The sequence below is a fragment of the Halichoerus grypus genome, chromosome 9 (assembly GCF_964656455.1).
Source record: "Halichoerus grypus chromosome 9, mHalGry1.hap1.1, whole genome shotgun sequence".
NCBI classification, from domain to species: Eukaryota; Metazoa; Chordata; class Mammalia; order Carnivora; family Phocidae; genus Halichoerus; species Halichoerus grypus.
The window spans coordinates 85851652-85872842 of NC_135720.1; the positions used below are offsets into that span (position 1 = coordinate 85851652).

At 35.8% G+C, this 21191-nt stretch overlaps 1 protein-coding gene across 4 annotated transcripts in view; it reads right to left on the reverse strand.

Annotated features, from left to right (window-relative positions):
- ADGRB3 (adhesion G protein-coupled receptor B3) overlaps window positions 1–21191 on the reverse strand; it is a 711244-nt gene that overhangs the window by 367001 nt on the left and 323052 nt on the right. For all 4 annotated transcript variants that reach the window (XM_078055165.1, XM_078055166.1, XM_078055167.1 and 1 more), the window contains 2 exons: window positions 17278–17379; window positions 16803–16909 (listed from right to left, as the gene is read on the reverse strand). In XM_078055165.1, the coding sequence (XP_077911291.1) occupies window positions 16803–16909; window positions 17278–17379 (209 nt within the window). The remainder of the gene's footprint in view (window positions 1–16802; window positions 16910–17277; window positions 17380–21191) is intronic.

Sequence of the window (21191 nt, forward strand, 5' to 3'; positions counted from 1 at the left end):
CCATCAGAGACTCAGTTTACCATGTCTCCTGTAAGATTTGAAAAATATGCCTATAGGGTTAAAATTTCTTTTTAATCTTTTTTCTTTTTTCTTTTTTTTTAACTTCAAATGAACCCACGCAAGCCTAAGAGAGTGAGCACAAGCTACCGCATACAAGCCCTACGTGATCTATTTCCTGGAGACTTTCAACACTTTTCCCCTCATTCATTGTACAACATTAAGTACATGCCCATCTCAGGGCCCTTGAACTTGCTTTTCCTTTGGTCTGGAAGAGTCTTCCCACAGAGATCCACATGTTTTTGTTTGTTTGTTTGTTTTTTGTCATTTCCTCAGAGAGGTCTTACCTGACTCCCTACATAAAATGGTATCCTTGTCATTCTCAATCAATTTACCCTTCTTCATTGTGCTCACCCTTACCAACCATTGTGTATCTGTCTCTTGGCTTATATGTTTTCCTGCCTCTTTCATTAGAATATAAGCCTTGTGAAGAAAGACGTCTTTTTTTTTTTTTTTTTACTGTTATATTCCCTGCACCTAGTTCTCAGTATATTGAATAAATGAATTAAATGAATGAATGAATATGTCAATGTCCTTCTAGGTTTATGTTAGATCATAGGATTAAGTTAGGCACACTTGGAAGCTGTCCTAGCTTGTTTATCAACACAGAAAACATTGAAAACATTGGTATCGAACAGCATGAAATAAATAAACTTTCTGACTTAAAGAGACAGGACAGCTTCTGGCCTGAAAAGTGTCCTGTACAGTAGACACAGTGTAAGGAAAGCTGCAAAGAGAAATGAAATTAATGGGGTTTACCTAAAAAAAAATGTCATAAAACTCAGTCTTCAGTTCTGTGCTGGCAGTGCAAACCACAGCTGTGATACTCAGAGCTGCAGAGGATTTGAATGTTCTCCATTAGGAATAGAATGTTAAGCAACAGTTGCCAAAGTAAACATCATCTAACTACTTCAGATCAGCTCTATTATTTTGGCAACCCCTACCTCTGTCTGTGAGGGATTTTACTTGCACAGATCTAACGTGTCCTTCCCCTCAAACAAAAACATGACACTGACTTAAATCTTGAGGAATAAAACATTTAGACACGTATTCTATCTGCAATAAAAATAGTACAGAAGGCAGTGGATGGCTTAACTAAGAAGAGCTAGGAAAGGCAGTCTTTCATGCCTGGGTCAGCATCAAATGCGGCCCAAGTTGGTAGTAAATTAACATCATTGCCATCTGACAGCTGCTTAGCAGGCTTCTGTGAAATGAGTTGTTCTCAGTCCAGCCCTTTGCAGACAGGTGCCCCATCACACCACCAGCTCTCACAATTGACACTAATTAGTATCCTTCCTGGCACTGTCTGTGAAAAATACCCAGAACAAATATCTTGTAATATTTGCACACATGAGTGTAGACTGTTGGCAGCATTTATAAAGAGTGTCCAGTTGAGACAGATTGCCATCCAGAACATATTTAGTTGAAAAACAATTCCAGGTTCTTGATCTTCCTTCCACAACACAAGTGGACTGTGGAAGTTTCTCTCAGTACCTGAAGCCTACCCTTTTGCTATCTATTTCAAGAATGACCAATCCATGTTTAACTCCTGGACTGTTCTTTCTCTTTTCTGGACGAAGAAGTAGAGTTCAGATTGGGCTTGCTCACCTTACCTGTTCTCTACTTCAAATTGTCCTTTACTTGCACTCCACCTCTCTTCTTTTGTTTTTATCTCTACGATTTTATTATTGAACGCTATGGTTATCTCTATGATCTTGAATCCCATCCAATCCTCCTCAGTCTTTCCCTCTCACAAAAATACAGCCTGACATAGTATATCTTATTTAAATACTGCTCCTTTCCTTTCAACTACTGTCTTCTTTCTGCTTCTTTTCAAAATCAGAAGTATGAAATCTGATTTGAAACCCACAATTCTTTATGTTGCAAATTAAACTCAATAATTACCTACTAAGCATTGTCTCTGGGAATCTTACTAGTATATTAAGCTTAAAGAACAGCTGGAGTCACAAAACCCGGAATTAAATTGTGGTTCTACTATTTACTACATAGGTCACTGGACAAATTGTCATTTCCCTAGGACTATCTGATTTGTCTATGAAAAGAAACAAATGTCATTATATGGTTGTTATGAAAGATTAATACAAAGATGAGAATAAAATAGATACTCAGTGACTGTTAGCCCTTCTAATTTCCCATCTTCAATTTCTAAGTCCTCTGAATACTAGCTATGTACTGTTTCTCACATCTATGCTTTTTACCTATAGGCAAGAGAGGCATGCTGGTCCAGGTTTTCAGTACCTCATCACACTCGTTACAATAGTCTCCCAACAGGTATCACTGAGTCTCCCATGCTAAACTATCCTACTTTTTCAACTCTGAACATGTCATTTCTCTGCTCAAAAAACAAACAAAAATAACTGCCCAAAAAAATCCATCCATTTTTATATTAAGTCAGATGTACTCTCCATTGTTTGATTTACAAAGCCATCCAAATATAACCCTCACCTACATTTCTAATATTTTATCTCCCTTTATCTCATTGTATACACCCCAACCCTATTCGCCCATTATTTCTATTCAGTTAGTGATTATTTCAGTCTTACTCTTCCATCTTTATTGCTACTTAGGAATTTAATCCACTTTGATTTTGAATTCCTCAAATTAATGTTTACTATTATTATTATTGTTATTATTGATTTTTTTAAACTAGTAATACTTTTTTTATTTTACATTTTTAAATTTTATTATGTTATGTTAATCACCATACATTACATCATTAGTTTTTGATGTAGTGTTCCATGATTCATTGTTTGCGTATAACACCCAATGCTCCATTCAGTACTTGCCCTCTTTAATACCCATCACCAGGCTAACCCATCCCTCCACCCCCTTCCCCTTAGAACCCTGAGTTTGTTTCCTGGAGTCCATAGTCTCTCATGGTTTGTCTCCCCCTCCGATTTCCCCCCCTTCATTTTTCCCTTCCTGCTATCTTCTTTTTTTTTTTAATTTTTTAACATATAATGTATTATTTGTTTCAGAGGTACAGGTCTGTGATTCAACAGTCTTACACAATTCACAGCTAAACTAGTAATACTTTTTAACCAGTCTATTCACAATTGCTTCTTAACAATGGCTTCTTAAATTATCTTGAGAGTGTACTTTCCTTTCTCCTAATCTGTAAGTGATTATTTTGGTAGGGTTCTGTGAATGCTAACTTTTTCAATCTTAGTCTTACTTTTTTTTTTTAGAGTTATACTCACTTTCAATTGATCTTTTAGATAAGCATGCTTTTATCTCCCCCATAGCATTTTCATAATATGATTTTAGTGCCCTATTTGTTGCAAGTGCAAAGTCTCTTATTTAAATAGCTTATCTTTTGTAAATCACCACCCCACCTCTTTTTTGTTGTTGTTGTAGCTTCAAATTTTTTTCTTTTTGTCTTTAATATAATGCAGATTACATTTATTTGGATTTGTTTTTATTCAGTTGGTAATTTTTCAATCTCAGTATCTTATCAGTCTTCAACTTTATAAAAAATTTCTTATATACTAACTCAGAATGCTGCCTCTCCCACAATTCTTTGTGGTCTCTTTTTGGAATACATTTCTATTATATACATTTCTATTAAATACATACTAAACTTCTCATTCTATTCTTCATTTTCTAAGTTCTCTTTCTTATTTTTCATTTCTTGATCTGTTCTGGCTTCTGAGTGATCTTTTTCTAGGCCTAAATTCCAGATTACTAATTCTTTCTTCAATTGTATCTAATTGGCTATTTGGTCTTTCATTAATTTTAATGACATTTTCCATTTATAGAGGTTCTATTTAATCTTTTTCATATTCTTCCATTCTTTAACTGTTCTTTCTGTTCTTTTTTAATCTCTTAAATTAGTTTAAACAAATGTTATCATTTCTTTCATATTTTCTATTATTTTTATTTCTTGCATTGCTAATAATCCTGATCTGCTGATTCTCCCTAATGATATTTGTCATTATTGTCAACTCATATTCAGTGAGATGCATTTATTGGTTGGGAGGCCAAGCTGCTGGTTTGTGAAAGAGTTGTGACAAACTAGTTTAGAGTGTGTTTCTCTTAGGGTGGGGCCCTGAGGCAAGTCAATGATGCTGGATCATCTTATGCTAATTTTCATATTAATTCCTTCTGTTTATGGCTCAGACTAGGAGTTTCAGTTTTTGAAAAGTTATCTGTTTCCTCTTACTTCGAAAACCTGGTATAAACTACATATTTCTTAGACACATCCTAGACTTACAGTTTTTCTAGTCCATAAGGCCAGAACAGTCAAAATAGTGCCAACTCACTGCAGGGGGCTAGGTATATCATCACTGCTTGTTGGGAGGGGGTCTTGTCAGTATCTCCAAGAGGGCTTTATAATCTCAGCATCCAGCACCTAGGACTCACATATAATCTGAAACTCTCATAGGTTGCTGAATCATCAACTCTCCCCTACAGCTTGAGTTAGCCTTTTTTTTTTTTCCTCTAAATTTCTGGTATCTAAAGATCTCCCTATCTTTCTTTTGAACCCAGCTGCAATGCAGTATTTGAAAATATATTCTTGTTGTAGTTTATACAAAAAGTCAGTATGATCTGTTAAGTGTTAGCTTGGTCTACCGCACTGTTCAACTATTGCTGCAGGTTCCTAACACCAACAAGACTGAACTACTCACCATTTCCCAAAGAAAGTCCATGGATACTGCTTTTGCTCCCTGACTTAGGCTCTTCTGAAACTTTAAATGTTCCCTCCAAATCCATTTGTTAAATTGTTATCTTTCCTTTCTCTTTCCTGAATTCTTTTCACATAACTGCAATCATGGTATGATCTCTGCTTTCAAACCTCATAGAAGTAATCTTGGTCTATCTTACATTATTATAGTGTTTGTGCTCTTATCTTATCTATTGTACTAGACCATAAACTCCTAAAAGGCTTGCAATTTCTTATTCATCTGTGTGTCCCCTGTAATTTCTAGCTCATTGTGCACAAAGGTATCTGCTCAAAGGGCTTGCTAAATTAAACTGAAACTACAGAAGGATTTTCCCTTCTGTAACTATCAACCTCACTAGTTGACAAGATAAAAACATAGCAGTCCATGATGATTCAAAACAAGGAAATACATAATAATGGGGAACTTTTACATTCCCTGACACAATTGCCTTTTAAAAGATATCCAATTAATATAAATAGGCGAATGATTTCAGAAATTTTAAACATCTACAGTTATATTTATATAACTGCTACTTTTTAAAACAGAATAACAATAATTACAAAAATGATAAAGTACTTATTGAGAGCATATTATATGGCAAGCATGGGACAAAATGTTTTACATGAGTTACCTCATTTGAGTTTTAAAACAACTGTTGGAGGTGCCATAATTATTCACATTTTATAGATAAGAGTATCAACTTAGCATGGTGTACTGCATTCCCCAGGATTGTTTAACTCTTGAATTGTACCAAGATTTAAACTCAAGTAGTGGATTTCAGAGTTCCTGCTCTTAACCACTACATGCTTAACTTTGCTAGAAACTGTCAAAATGCTTAAATATTTAAAAATCATTCTCAATCATGTTTGTTTCAAGGAAACACTAAATCTTTTTTCATACAAAAAAAGAATATGAGAAGGAAGAGACTTGAAGCAACTTGCTATGCTGGTGAGGTACTACCAATTATTTGAGTAATAGTCATTACTTTGGAATGTAATGTGTAAATGTTCCTAAAGCCATTTACCAATATCTAGAAAAGACTTTTTAAAAAGATTTTATTTATTTGAGAGAGAGAGAGAGCACGAGCAGTGGGGAGAGGGAGAAGCAGGCTCCCCACTGAGCAGGGAGCCCAACTTGGGGCTCGATCCCAGGACCCTGAGATCATGACCTGAGCTGAAGGCAGATGCTTAACTGACTGAGCCACCCAGGTACCCCTATAAGAGACTTTGTAAGTAGTTTATTAAAGTGGAGGGAAAAATCCCCCATGGCTATACCAAGGATTCTATTTCCCTGGGGCTGTATTTTCTAATTCTTTTAATTTAGTCACTGAAGTACTTCAGGTTTATAATTTTAGTATTTCCTTTAAAAATTGTAATTATCAGTAATTCAGTCTGCTCACATTGCAGCACTCTGTGAGCATCTTTGCTCCAAAGGGCAAGTCTTAAAAGTTTCTGTGTCATTCACATTTAATACTGTTGACAATTATTGACAGTGAAAGGAAAAAAAAAATTGAAGTCTAAAAATAGTTGCTTTTTATAGTTCTGGATTAAGCCTCCTTGTTCTTTATATAGACAGATATGGTGGGGGTCATGGTTTAAAGAGTAGGTGTGTTTCTGAAATAACCTCATTCTTTTCACTCTATGCCTCCTACTGCCAGCCACAGTTGTCTCTATTGTGTGAATCCTAAAAAAAGGTTTATCGTAGTCACTTAGTGCAAATGACACACTTTAAACATCATATATTTATATATTATTTTCAGCATCAACTCCTACAGTCCATCTGTAAGGTAAATTAAAGGTTCTCACAGCTCTAAGTGGCTTCAATTAAAAGATAATTATACAAGAAATTTCTTTTCATAAAACAGTAATCTAAATACACATCTTTGCTTCAGTTCGTAACTATCATTTTTCTAAGACCAAAGTCATTCATTAGATGATGGTATTAAATTATTTACAGATCTATCTGGTGTCTCTAGCAAAAAGAGATCATCCCGTATGGAAAAGAAAGCATAGCCTTTGTTTTACTATACTAATGGTTCTTAATTTTCCCTATATCTGATACGAAAAGCTTGTGTTCATCTTAGAATTGTCCTAGGGCTCAGAGTTCAAATTTGAAAGACGATTCTTGTCTGGAGACAATTTGATGTGGAGAGATTTAGTCCAGAATCCTCCTGCATAAATTATGTATGTGTTGCACAAAACCCAGGATAAATAACCCTTGGCCAAGGGATATTTGGTATCCCAGCTTCTTGCCCCAGGAATCCCTGAAGTGAGACAGAGGATGCCATAAATTTGAGGATTCCAATTTATTGTTATAAGAATAAACTGAGTCATGAAGAAAACTGATGAAGAAAAGTGAGTTAGGTATACACTATGCATATCTTCCTGTAAAACCTGTAAATTTTCAAAGTAAGAATGAGAATATAGTAAATTTACCTAACAGGAAACACACACACACACACACACACACACACACACACACACACACAAATTAGCTTAAATTTCAGAGTGGCTGGAATTAGTCAAAGTACAATTCCTGAGCAAGGGACATAGGTAGATTAGATTTCTTAATACCAAATCAGTCTAGAAGCTCTTAATATTCTGACCTAGGAGAATTAGAGCATGTTCTATGAATTCAAAGCATTATAGCAGTCAAAGAGTGGGACCCAAATTTTCAGGAACCACCTCAGTGGGAGATGGAGCATTAAGTAACCCAATATTTTTCTATGGTTCTTTTCAATTATATTTCCATTACTTAAATTTCCTAGTTCTTGTGATATTTTATCAGTCAGAATGGGATAGGTTATGCTGTGATAATAAACAACTTTAAAATATCAGTGCCTAAAAACAACAAAAATTCATTCCTCATTCACACTACATACGCAACTCAGGTCATCAGGAAGGCTCTGTTCATCATAGTGTTTCAGGGGTTTGGGGTGATGGAGGTTGAAAGATTTTTGCATTGGTAACAGCATTCTCAGGCCTGACATGACAAAGACCACTTCCTTACACAACCAGTGGCCAGTTCTAGTCACATGTGTATATCTAACTTCAAGGAGTGAAGTAACACAATCCTCCCATGTGCCCAGAAGAGGAAAACTAGGTATCACCCAACACAAGTGTGTCTTGTGGTATGGAACTGGCTAGCAATCATTTAATTTCTTTGCATTCATCAATCAAAACTTTACCTTCTTTACATTTTAATTTTTTTTACATTTTTTACCACTTTACTTCTTTGCATTCCTCTGCCAAAACTTCAGCCTTAGATCAAATCTACCACTCTGCTTCTTCTTTTTTTAATGGGTTTTTTTTTTGTTTTATTATTATGTTATGTTAATCACCATACATTACATCATTAGTTTTTGATGTAGTGTTCCATGACTCATTGTTTGCATATAACACCCAGTGCTCCATGCAGTACGTGCCCTCTTTAATACCCATCACCAGTACCACTGTGCTTCTTAAACTTTAATGTACATATGAGTCACAGAGGGAGCTTTTCATGGTTTCAGATTCTACATTTCTAACAAGTTCCCAGGTGCTGCTTGCTGATACTTCTACATTTTAGCCCCACCAAATGCCTTCCCTGCACCTGCATCCAAGCAGCCAGCGCAACTGTGCTGGAGAAAAATCACAACTAAACTGACTAGCTGTACTCTAAGTTCTTTATTTCAAACCTCAGTACAATACAACCTTTGGCAACTCCTAAGTACACCTGCCTCAAACTATTCTTTATTGTCCTGCCTTCCTCATTTCAGAAAATGACATTACCATCAGCCAAATGTGCTCACTCAACCTTAATGAAGAATAACATCATCTCTCATCTGGATTACTGCAGCAGGCTTGACAGGTTCCAGTCCTGCTACGCTATAGTCTGTTCTCCATAGAACACCATATGACCCTCTTTAATTATAATGAATCACATCACTCTTTACCATTAATGGCTTCCCACTGCATTTAGAATAAAATTCAAACTCTTAGTAAAGGTCTTTAACACATAGAATTATTTTTTCCCTACCTAGTTCTCCAACTTCATCTCATGACATTCTCCTCTTGCTCACTACCTCTAGCCACTAGATCATCTTTCACTTCCTTAAAGACTTCAAAATTTTTCCAAATGCTATTCCCTCAAATGGAATGTGTTCTTATTCTCTGACATCCTCATTCTCTTCACTCTTTGAATGTCTAGATCCAACTCATTTTTCAGGTTACAGCTTTAAATGTCATTTCCTCATAGAGACCTCTCTGACTTTCTTATCTAAAGCAGTCCCTAAACTTTATTTCCTATGTTGGTACTTTGTTAATTTCCTTCAACACATCACAATGTGTAATTACATATCTTTTCTTGTCTACTGTATTTGTATTTGTGTTTGTCACATTCAAGTTCTATCTTTAGGTCCCTGCATTCTATTGGACATAAAGGTCAGTATCTAGTAGAATAAGTTAATGGGTAGTTGAATGGATAGGTGAATGAATGAATAATAGAGTATACTTCCTTTTGTATTTTTTTTCCTTTGACATTAGCCTAATTCTCTATTAAGTATATTTTATTAAATCATCCTATGAATAAGTTTCAAGTCAGTGGATTTCAATTGCTAAAACTAACCCTAACATTTTGTCTCCAAGTCACACTAAATCTGTAACCTGGGAGAATCCTAAAATTCTCTTGCGTTTTTATAGATATAATCAATAATATATTGTCAGTTTAAAAAAAGGAAGTAAAGTATAACCTGAAAAGTATTTCATTATATATCTATATAGTGGACTCCCTCAAAATTCTCTAGGAAACACTATTATATGTATTTAAGAGTTTTTTCTTTTTTTATAGTACAATGGAAATTTATTGGTTTAGTATAGTAATTCCTTTAAGGCTGATGCTTTTGCCACTAAAACTAGAAAAATCCATATAAATTGCAAAAACTATACTCCTTAGAGCATCAGATAGCTATGGATGAGATAAACTAAATTTCCAGAAAAAGGAGATCCTTTCTAAGGTAACCAACAATTTTAGTCATGGAGCGGGGGGGGGGGGGAGGGTTGCTAAATCTGGGCAAGAAGTAAGGGGCAGGTGTAACCCTGGAAGAGGACCTCTAGTGAAGAAAAAGAAACTAATGTTTTTCAGTTGCCCAGGGCTAGAAAAATGTATTGGAAATTTGAGGATCCCTAAAAATCTTACTGGAATTTTTCTTCATAAGACATTTGCTAAGTTTTTGAAATGTGTAGGAAGCTGAGAAGTTAAGATGAAAACTTCTAAAATGCAGAGTATAATTTTCTCCATCCTTGTAAGTATGCATTTGGAAACAAATTTGAAGTTGCTTGGAAAGAAAGCTGGAACACTGAGCTGGTACCTCTTGAAGGACAGAACTGAATCTTCTACAGTTTCTCAGGGCTGATGGGATAGGCAAACATAGACTCTTCATCCAAAGCCTTTAAGACACACAGTGGAGGAAGGACTAAGCAGAGATAGTCTTACTAAAACTGCAAATCACCTCAACCCAGGTCAAATCTCAATTGCACTGAAGTATTAGCTCCTCACTGTATCTAAGTAACAAAGAAAAGGGGTAATGCTTTTGGTGGACATTGACATTGTCTAAAAACCCTACATGTGTTTTACACAATGTCTGGCATTTAATAGAAATTAGTAGATATGCTAGATGATGTGACTGATAAAATAAGCCCATTCACAGATTATCCAGATATTAGACTTCACTTTGATAAGTAATTTAAAATGACTGTGGTTAAATTATTAAAGACAATAGAGAAGAAAAAAGGACAAAATACTTTGTCCATTCTTTGATGGAGAATTCTAAAAGAGTTGAAATCTTAAAAAATAAGACAAAACAAACAAACAAAAACCATTAAAAAATGTATATACTAGAACAGAAATTAGTGAACTATAGCCTGTGGGCCAAATCCAGCCCATTGCCTGTTTTTGTATAAAATTTTACTGGAACACCATCATGTTTACTTATTGTTTATGGCTGTTCTTGTTCTACAACAGCAGAGTTGAATAGTTAGAACAGAGACCATATGGGATGTAAAGTCTAAAATATTCACTATCTTCTTCTTGAAATATACTGTGAACTTTGACATATGAATTGCTTAGAACATCAAGATTTAGTTAACATCTTCCTTCCTCCCCCCCCTTTTTTTCCCATCAGCTCCTTCAAGGTAGATAGCATTCAATAAATGTGAGTTATTGTCATTTGCTGAACACTCAGTGAACTCATAATTTTATTCAGGACCACATGTTAAATACTTTGGAATTGTGAGGTTGAACTCAGATCCTAAAACTTCAACATGTGATCCTGAATAAAAGTAAGAGCTTTCTGTCCATTTTAAAGGAAATAATGTTCTTCAGCTTTTCTTTGGCATTGTTGAGTTTTGCAATGATTATCTGAGCTCTGGGAGTGAGCGTGCCGACAAACTTGAAATTTGGCAACAAGAAAAAAAGGAAGTTCAGTGCCATGTCATGAGTACTTAAAACAAGGGTGTCTACATTCTTCCATGAGAGGACCATGTAATTAGATATACATGTATATGAATGCTCAATTAATGTTGTAATTAGTAATAATAATAGCTCACATTTATTAAATGTGTACTATGGTAGCAATTCCATTTAATTGGCCTTGGGTGACCTCACCATTGGTGTTTTTAAGAATTCCCATGCTATTATAATGTTCACCCAGGATTAAAAACTTCTGATTTAGCTTCTTTTCCCTGCTTTCACCATCACCTGCTGTGTTCCAACCATATTGTATTACAAAAAACTGGCAGAACAAGTAATTCCTGTATCTCAGACTCACTTACCTCCACTTAATTAATGAATATTTGAAAACAAAAATCATCTCCTGGCTGGTTGGACCATGTATTGGGTTTTTTGTTTCTTAACTACTCATTAAAAAAACAAGATTTGCATATTTTTTGGCTCAATAAATATCTGTTGTAAGCAAAAACTATGGTGGCTATTGTCCTTCTTTCCTCTAAATAAGCTGCAGTAATAAAATGTATTATCTTCCTGGAATCACTATATTGTACTTTTAAAACTAATATGACACTGTATGTTAACTACACTGGAATTAAAATAAAATAAAATTAATAAAAAAGAAAAAAATTGGGGCGCCTGGGTGGCTCAGTTGGTTAAGCGACTGCCTTTGGCTCAGGTCACGATCCTGGAGTCTCGGGATCGAGTCCCGCATCGGACTCCCTGCTTAGCAGGGAGTCTGCTTCTCCCTCTGATCCTCCCCCCTCTCATGTTCTCTCTCTCTGTCTCATTCTCTCTCTCAAATAAATAAATAAAATCTTTAAAAAAAAAAAAGAAAAAAAGAAAAAAATTATTCTCCTCTCTCTCCTCTTTTAGGCAGTGTGCTGAGTATTTATGCAATGAGATATTGGCCAAAAACTGTAACATGGGATGAGTTTTGTTGCAATGGAACAAAATTCACCTGGAAGGTAGGGAATATGTAGAAGAAAATAAAGCACATCTATTCTCTGTCTCTCTTTGTCTTTGTCCCTCTGGGTCTCTTTCCTTCTGTGTCTCTCCCTCTTCCCTCAAGCCTCCCCTAAAGGAAGATATCTTTATCTTTATCTCTCTATCCTAACAAACCACCCACAGAAGTAGAGGAAAATAGAAATAAAGTCCTCAAACTAGGATTCAAGCTCTTTGACATCCCTTCCCACAAAGTCAACCTTTTGATGACCAGATAGACTACTGCTCCTACTTCCATATTTATTTGTTTGTTAAATGAAGGTTTGAAAAATAGAAACAGAGGTTTTAAGGGACAATGACTTCATATGGAAGGACTTGTACTAGAGCAATGTCTTTGACCTTTCTCAATCCCCCATCTCTCACTCTTCTCCAGGGAAGGAGGAATGACATATGCCTGATGAATTTAGGAAAAGGCATTGGTACGCTTGTTCAACTTTTGCTTTAGAACTCTCTCCATGCAGAGAGTATATATCCTGCTAGTTCTATGCAATCTGTCATTTCAAGCGTAGGGGTGTGTGTGTGTGTGTGTGTGTGTGTATGTATATATAAGCATGTATTTATATATGTGTAAAAGAGTGGGAGGGAGAGAATCAGAGAGAGAGAGAGAGAGAGAGGAGAGATGGAGGTAGGAAGAGGCTGTCTGTGGTTGCCCAGGTATACCAGACACAGGGGGATTTGTTTATTTAATCCAAGGAAAGACTGCCCCACTTTGCCCACAATTTTCATCCTTCTTCAAAGAGCTTTATGAGTAACAAGAAATAGTTTTTTCAATTTGTCTGATTCCTGTGCCTGTTTCTCGATGGGTTCTAAAATTATTTCTACTTTATTTGGTATAAAATTCAGAAAAATATCCCAGAATTTGAAAAGGAATATTAGCATATGAGAAAATATGAAATTTTCAAGAATCTTATTACACTTTATTCTTCTACCCTCAATGTTTTAAAATTGTGTGCATTTGTGACTTGTCTTTTTTATGAATAACAGCTGGATCATGTTTAATTTTATATCTTATAAGGTTTCAAACAACTTCATGATTATTACCTTATTGAAATTCCTCTGCAATGGCCAAATAATTTCATAAAATAATGTCATCAATCACTCCACATTTCTAGATATTTTTGGGCTAGGAAAATTGCACATGAGGGATAATACTTATTAATTTCACCTGGTTAAAATTCATGAACACTAAGTCTGGTGTATCACCTGAGAACCCTCCAGCTGCCAGTATGCTCCTACTGATTAGAAAAGTGGCAGAGTCATTCTTTATAAGCATCTATGGAGTATTTAGTATATGCTTAGCAGTGTGTTAGCCACTAGATAAATAAAGATTAAAAAAAAACCTCAACATGGTTTCTGTCCTTAAAGAATTCAAACTAAAGGTTCAGTGTAACGGATTAGTGATTTTATGTATTAAACTGATTAACCACCCCATTCTGTCTACCTCAATTGGGTTATAATTATGAGAGTTCACAGAACATACTCAACTAATGTTTTAACTGATGATAAATGTCATTTCAAACTTAGTTTATGACTATAATTTTGTAAAAAGGGTATTTAAAATAGTGTAATCTATGTGTATATGTACATATATTGTACATGTGTATATGTACATGTAAAAGAGTTGGAAAACACAGCTCTACCTATTTAAAATAATTCTCTGCAGTAGGTAAAAATTAATATTTAATGAGCTTTATGATTATAGAGGTGGCAAAAACGAAATCCTTCAAAGTAAACAGAACAATTAAATTGTGAAATAGTAAATTTTACTAAAGGAGAATTTGTGGATATCAGAACTGTTCTTTATTGCAAGCGCTATCTAGTTTTGCTACTCAGACAAAGCATGAGAAGCAACAGAAGTAAGAGTATGAAGGGAATTTGGTTTCATTTCCATCTCCAATGGACTTGTTAGAATACACATGACTAAGTCGATGTATTAGGTAAGCATTATTTAAGGCATAGATTGGTCCTATACTTCCCTAAATATGTAAAAGAGACATGATCCATAGGCAAGTACTAGATTGTGTGTATGTGTGCATGTATAAGTGTGTGTATATTTCTGTATGTGTGTATATAAATATAATTCATGTGTGAAAATATATATGATATCAATCTTGTATATACATCCATCTATCCACTTATCTATCTACCTATCTACTCCTCCATCTGTATTTATTTATATTTTTCCGCCTTTACAGTTCACATTAATAATATGTTGAGTTCTAAAATTTTACTCTTTTTGAGATAATATCTTAACTTGTATTTTCTGTACATGTAGATATTAATACTTCATGGTTACAAAGTTCTTTTATAATTTAAGCATTTCACGTATATAGTATGTCATCTGCTCTTCCCTAAAATCTCCAGAGACATTAAGATGATGCTACCAACTTCAAATAAACCAAGACTTGAGATCACATGACTTTTCTGAAAAACACACCACCTGAATCTGCCCTCATTACCAGGATCTAGGGCAGATGATTTCAAATCAAAAGTTCAGGAGGTTGCATGGCCTCTAGAAAAGACGTTAAGCTTTGGAGCAATTGTACCTGGACACAACTTCCATTCTTTGCCTCACAAAACTGGATTGCTCCTCTGTAGATTTTCAGATTCTTTGTATGCAAACCAATGCAGGGATATCCACCTTGCTTCTTGTAAGCACTGGAGTTGGTTTGTCAAAGTGCCCAGGTGAGTGTCTAGTACTTTGTAGGAGCTGAATACACCAAGACTGCTTTTTATTCTACAATACCATGCATCTGATTCATGCATGCCAGTCAACAAAGGCATATACACATTGGCTGTCAAATTATTGATTGAGTGATTTCTATGGAATTCACAATTTGAGATCAATTCTTCTATTTCACAGAGTGTTTCTGTTTCTGTCCATTATCAGATGACCTGCACTCACGGAATGCAAACTCATTTAAATATTACTATATAAAACACTGAATTTAGATAGTAAAAAATTTCTGGAAAGAAGTGATATTATGTATTAATTCATAAGGTTTGACTTATGATTTACTTAATACATGCAATTATTCCCATTCATTACTGTGGATTAACAAGAATCGAATATGGACATTATTAAGATTAAGTAAACAAAGTCGAATGTTTACAATTAGGGAAAAATAAAATTCATTAAAATTAAATTCATTAGGAAATTTTTGGTTAATCTTAATTCTGAAATATACTGGTCTGAGTATTGACAGTTATTAATAAAAGAAATTTGCATTTCATAGTCTTATATTTTATATTATGAAACAAAGCTATATATTATATTCTGTGTATATATATAAATGTATTTTAATTTTGACAGAAATAAGGTTCAGTGAAGCCAAATATCATCAATTACCAATATACACATAAATATATGTTATTAAATGTAGTATTTGTGGGTAACCAGCATATATTGACATGCATGTGAGTATTTCTGTGTGACACACATTATATCTATGTATCTGTGCATATATATATGTATATATTAATAACAGGAATAAGGCTCTAAGTAGTCAAATAATCATCAGGTCAATTACTATTACTGATTTGGTAAGTAAACATATTAGCATTTGGTTTTCAGATTTTCTTAATATGATTTTTTTTGTTTTCTTGATAATCAAATATATTTACTTCATCAATATGGGTTATTATTGTATGAGTTAAATCTCCATCCACAAGCAAGAATCTTCTTTAGGTTTTTTCTTTTTTTTTTTTTTTTTAAGAATTATACGTATTTGTGAGTGACAGTAAAAAATTAAAAGAAAACATAAACGCAACAAAAGTTAAAGTTTTTTAACTAAACATCATCCCTGTCAATGTTCAACTTTCCAGCTGGCTCATGAATATATTTGTTATAAACTCCACAATGTTTACTCAATGTTTACTCATTGATGGAGTTCCTCCCAATTGTCAGGATGAAATGACAACAGTCTCCAATAATGACAATGGCTTGCACTTGTAAAATACCAAGCAAAATTTATTTGTGCTCAGAATATTCACACATCATATTTTGTGAATAATTCAATGATGTGTGGGAACAGAGGGGCTATTTTTGAAAAATTTTGCCCACTTAATCTTTTGCAAGTAATTAATTTTCTCTGGTGCAATAACACTGTCATTTTTTCAATGTCTTAATGTCAAAATGCAGTGAGAAATTTGATACATATGTGACACGGCTTATCATTTCTGAAGTACTAAAATGTTAAAGAATATAATTTAAAAATGTATGGTATTTTGAAGTAAGTCTTATATACTATTTAATGCAGATTTGTGCTACTCATGATATATAGTGTAACGCCTATAGATAAAACTGAATAACAAATTTTGCTCAGGCCTTGTCCCCATTAGACAAGGAATTCTTTCATTTTAATAGCAGAAACCATAAAAACCCAAACCCTAGGAACTGAGCGGTTTAGCACTGACTTATAAAAATTAGCTTTCTGTCACATCACTTTTTCCTTCAGGCATTTTCTCAGAGATTTTGGCTGATTTGATTATAAAGCAGAAGGTTAAATTCTCACACAGTGATCATTAGGAAAAAATAAACAGAGCAAGTACTAAAGCTGGCTTTGCACCTACTGAATGCTGCAAGTGTCTGTACTCATTTGATATGCATCTTGCAAAGCTCGGCTGTTCCCAGAAGGCCACTCCATGAAGACTGAGAGAGCAGCGTCTGCTAGTGGTGCCTGTGCGTCACAAAGAACAGAGAGAAGCTTTATAACAGAGATGCTAGAAGGCATCACATAACTGGGAGGCAGGCTAAAGAATTGGGTTTGTACATTTTCCTGCCTCAAAAAACATGCATATGAAAATATTACGTTGATGATTTTTATAGTGCATGTGAATCACACTGAGAAACCATTGCATTAGCAGGAATTTCTAGGTCTCTTCATTGGCTCCATCTATGAAGCACTTTACTAAAATTGCTTTATTAATTGCTTATTGGAGAGATTTATTTATGGATATAGGATAAAAGCATGACTTCAGAAGCAAACATAGCATGCTGTTCGTGGATGGCGATCATAATTTCGTTGGGTGGGTCATCATACTTTACCTGTGGCATTCAGCGGGCACTGATTGAATGCCAAGTTGCCTGCCGGGGTCCTTTTCCACACCATCGACATCAGATAATCCTCTGGGCATATTTCATAAGGTGCTACAATTTAAAACAGAGGGATTTGAATGCAGCAGTGTTTGTTTTTCTAAATATTGGCAATAAATAGTCCTCAAATGCATCTATCTGCAGAGCTCTTCCATTTTCTTTAAAGTATATCGTTTACTGAGATGTTAGCGATGTCTTCATAAACCAAAAAACCACCACATTTCATTATCTATGAAATCTTCACAAAAATGTTCTTTCTTTTGAAAGCGCTTACTATGGAGACTTTTTTAAAAAGTCATTTGAATTTGCTTATAAATTGAACATTACATTCAAGCCTATAAATAAAAAATCTTTCCAATATTCATAATGTTTTGAAATATTGTGCAATAAAATGATTTCCAATAAACTGAAAACCATATTTGAATTATTAACTCTAAGTGTTAAGAGGAAATAAACACAAAGGGCAAGAATATGTAACTTTTTATTCTTCATACAAGAGCAATGATGTCAATCACACGACATCATATAAAAATGAACTGATTTGATCTTTTGGCCTTTGTATTTTCAAAAACTCAATTAAATTACTGAGATGAGAAAGTTATAGGGAATTCCAAGAATTACAGAGGTATACCAGAAATATTTTAATAGGAGGCCAAAGGACTTGTGAAGTCTGTCTATACCGTGTTTTGCATTAAACCTCACACCTTGCTCCTAGAAAGAACACACCAGTCCTTTCTCTAGACACACCTACTCTTGTGCCTTTCACACAGCACTGCCACGTATATGCTCACATATTTGTGTTCCCTAGTTGCCTGGCATCTTGTTATCTTCTCATCTCAGTATCTCCCACCTAATGGTTTGGCGCACAGAAGTTGTTCAAAATTGAATAAATAAATGAATCAATATTTGATATATAAATACTTTTAATAAGTAAATAAGGACCAAAAAAATAAGTACCTAATATATATATATATATATACATACATATATGAGTGTGACTTCCAGGGAGAGACAATATACTATTTAATCCATGATAATCATAATCTACAGATACTGATTCTACTTCAGAATTTATGAGCTCATTAGGATACATTATAATTATCAGTGGGGAAGAATACAATTTGAGAAACTACAATCTTGAAATAATATTTTCTTTATCTGGGATAGCAGGGCTGGAAGCATCTTCTCTTCGTGGGGTGGGGATCGGACAAAATGGGCAAAGTGGTTCCCAGCTGGCTAGTCTCCCTGGTCAGTGTGGAAGTGGGTGGTTGCGGGTGCTTGGCTGGTGGTAACTGCGGCATCCCTTAATTTATTTTTGTGCTGTTTCTGTTCTCGTGATATTGGAGAAAGGAGTCCTGTGGAGGGGCTGTCCCTACCTTTGCTTGAGTTGTACCATTTTTTTGTGATTTTTAAAAAATTTTATTATTTTATATTTTTGATTTATGGTGACTCCATCTCTATTCATCACCACCACTCTCAGGCCAGACTCAGTGTCAAATCCTGCTCTTGGTTCCTGGGAAAGGGCCAGGCCAGCCTGAGCCCTCCTGCCCCCTGTAACAGCCTGGACAGGTTGAAGGGCCCTGAAGGGCACACTTGGCTCCTGAGGGGGGAGGGGTGGTGATGACTCCCCCTAACCCCTTCCTCCTCCATTTGTTCACTTCTATACTTGGTTTTCCTCTGGTACTATCATGTAGTAAAAAGAATGTTTAGAATCTGAAAATTAATAATAATAATAATAATAATTCACCTCTCTGTTGCCTGTTTTCCCATATGGTAAAGGAGACTACTAATCTCTACCTCATAAGATTATTGGGGAAGATTAAATGAGTCCATGCATGTAAGACTTTTAATAAGGGCTCACTATTATTACTATTATTAATACATAGAAATTATCTAAGGAAAGCATTTAACAAAGGAAAAAGCGGGGCATGGATGATTCTGCAAAGGACACAGGGACCAAGGAGCAAGGACCAAGAAAGAACTGTCCAAGTCCCTTGTGGAGGCCTGAGAGAGAATAGCTTTCTAGGACCCCAAAGAAAGCGGTCTCAAGGAGGAGGGAGAAGTCAGAGCATAAAGCCCCATGGAGACAGTCCAGTGAGTAATGCCTGAGATGAGCGCATTAGGTTTGGCCTTTAGGAGATCACCAGTGGGGTAAGGTGGACACATTTTTATGAAAATGGGGCTGGTGAAGGTTGAATCGACTGCTAAACCATCCACCAAGCGAAGATTCCCTAAATTGGAAACTGTTGTCTAAGTATTTTAATGCGAACCTAGACTATTAACTCAGCATGAGGGCATTTATCTTGAATAATTGGAAGTAGCCAAGAGGATATGCAGGAAGGCAAAGCAAAGGCTACTGAGTCGGGATTCTAGAATCTAGTCCTGCAGATACCTCCAAGCTCGGTCACCTCAGATAAGCCTCTTATTTGAGGGCCTTGGTGCTCTCATCTGTAAAGAGGAAGGATGTGAAATAGGTGATCTTCAATGTCACTTTCAGTTCTAAAATGTCCACATGTTTAAACCATTCCTCTTATCTTGTCTTATCTGTCCAGGTTGTTACAGGGGGCAGGAGGGCTCAGGCTGGCCTGGCCCTTTCCCAGGAACCAAGAGCAGGATTTGACACTGAGTCTGGCCTGGGAGTGGTGGTAATGAATAGAGGTGGAGTCACCATAAATCAAAAATATAAAATAATAAAATTTTTTAAAAATCACAAAAAAATGGTACAACTCAAGCAAAGGTAGGGACAGCCCCTCCACAGGACTCCTTCCTCCAGTATCACGAGAACAGAAACAGCACAAAAATAAATTAAGGGATGCCGCAGTTACCACCAGCCAAGCACCCGCAACCACCCACTTCCACACTGACCATGGAGACTAGCCAGCTGGGAACCACTTTGCCCATTTTGTCTGATCCCCACCCCACGAAGAGAAGATGTTTCTGGCCCTGCTACCCAGTCCACCCTCCTGCTATATAGCCAAAGAGGCCAGGACAGTATCTCCTGAGAGGAGGGGTGACAGTGTCAGGAAGAAAAGGCAAAGCCCAGAGATGAGACTGTGAGAGGGAGGTCAGTCACTGCTAGGCAGCTAGGTGGTGCCCAGATTAATGACAATGAAGGGGAAATAGTAGGAAGAAGGAAAAGGTAGCACATGTTGGAGCCACAGTAAGAATTCGATCAGTTTGGCTTCTGCTCCCAGCTCTTACTTGCTATGTTGCAGTCAAGCCTTGATACACACCCTCTACCCACTTGTGTATTGGCAACACATATGTGTTTCTTTGGTTCAGATGTCTTTCTTGAGCTTTAGACTGGCACATCCAACTGCTGAGTGACATTTTTTACTGATTGTTCTCTCTGTTCCAAAGAAATGTCGGAGTCAGTCTGCCTACACTTCAACTCCTACCATTTTTCTCCCTAATGCTGCTTGTTTCCTCTCCTTGTATTCCCTAACTCTGTTAATGATACCTCTAATCTTGTACCCATAACTAAACCCATCAGATTCATCTTCTATTTATCCTTCTCTTCCCTTAACTTACCATGATTCTAACTCCATTGCTTACCCAAGCATCCATCCTGTCCCATCTGAATGAGGGGAACAACCTCATCGGTTCATTCAGCATTGACCTGACACGTGCTAGGCTCTGTTCTAGGGAAAATCAATGGTGCATGAGAGCAGCGCTCTCTGCCTCATGGAGCTTTCAGTCAACCAATTAAACATACCATTAGTTGAGTACAACTATGATAAGCTCTGCAATAGTTAATACAGAATGTTATTTCAATCTAAACTTTGAAGAATGGAAACAGGCTTCCTGGAGGAAGCAACACTTAACTGTGACTGACTGTGTGAAGGGCAGCAAGCGCTCTAGGCAGA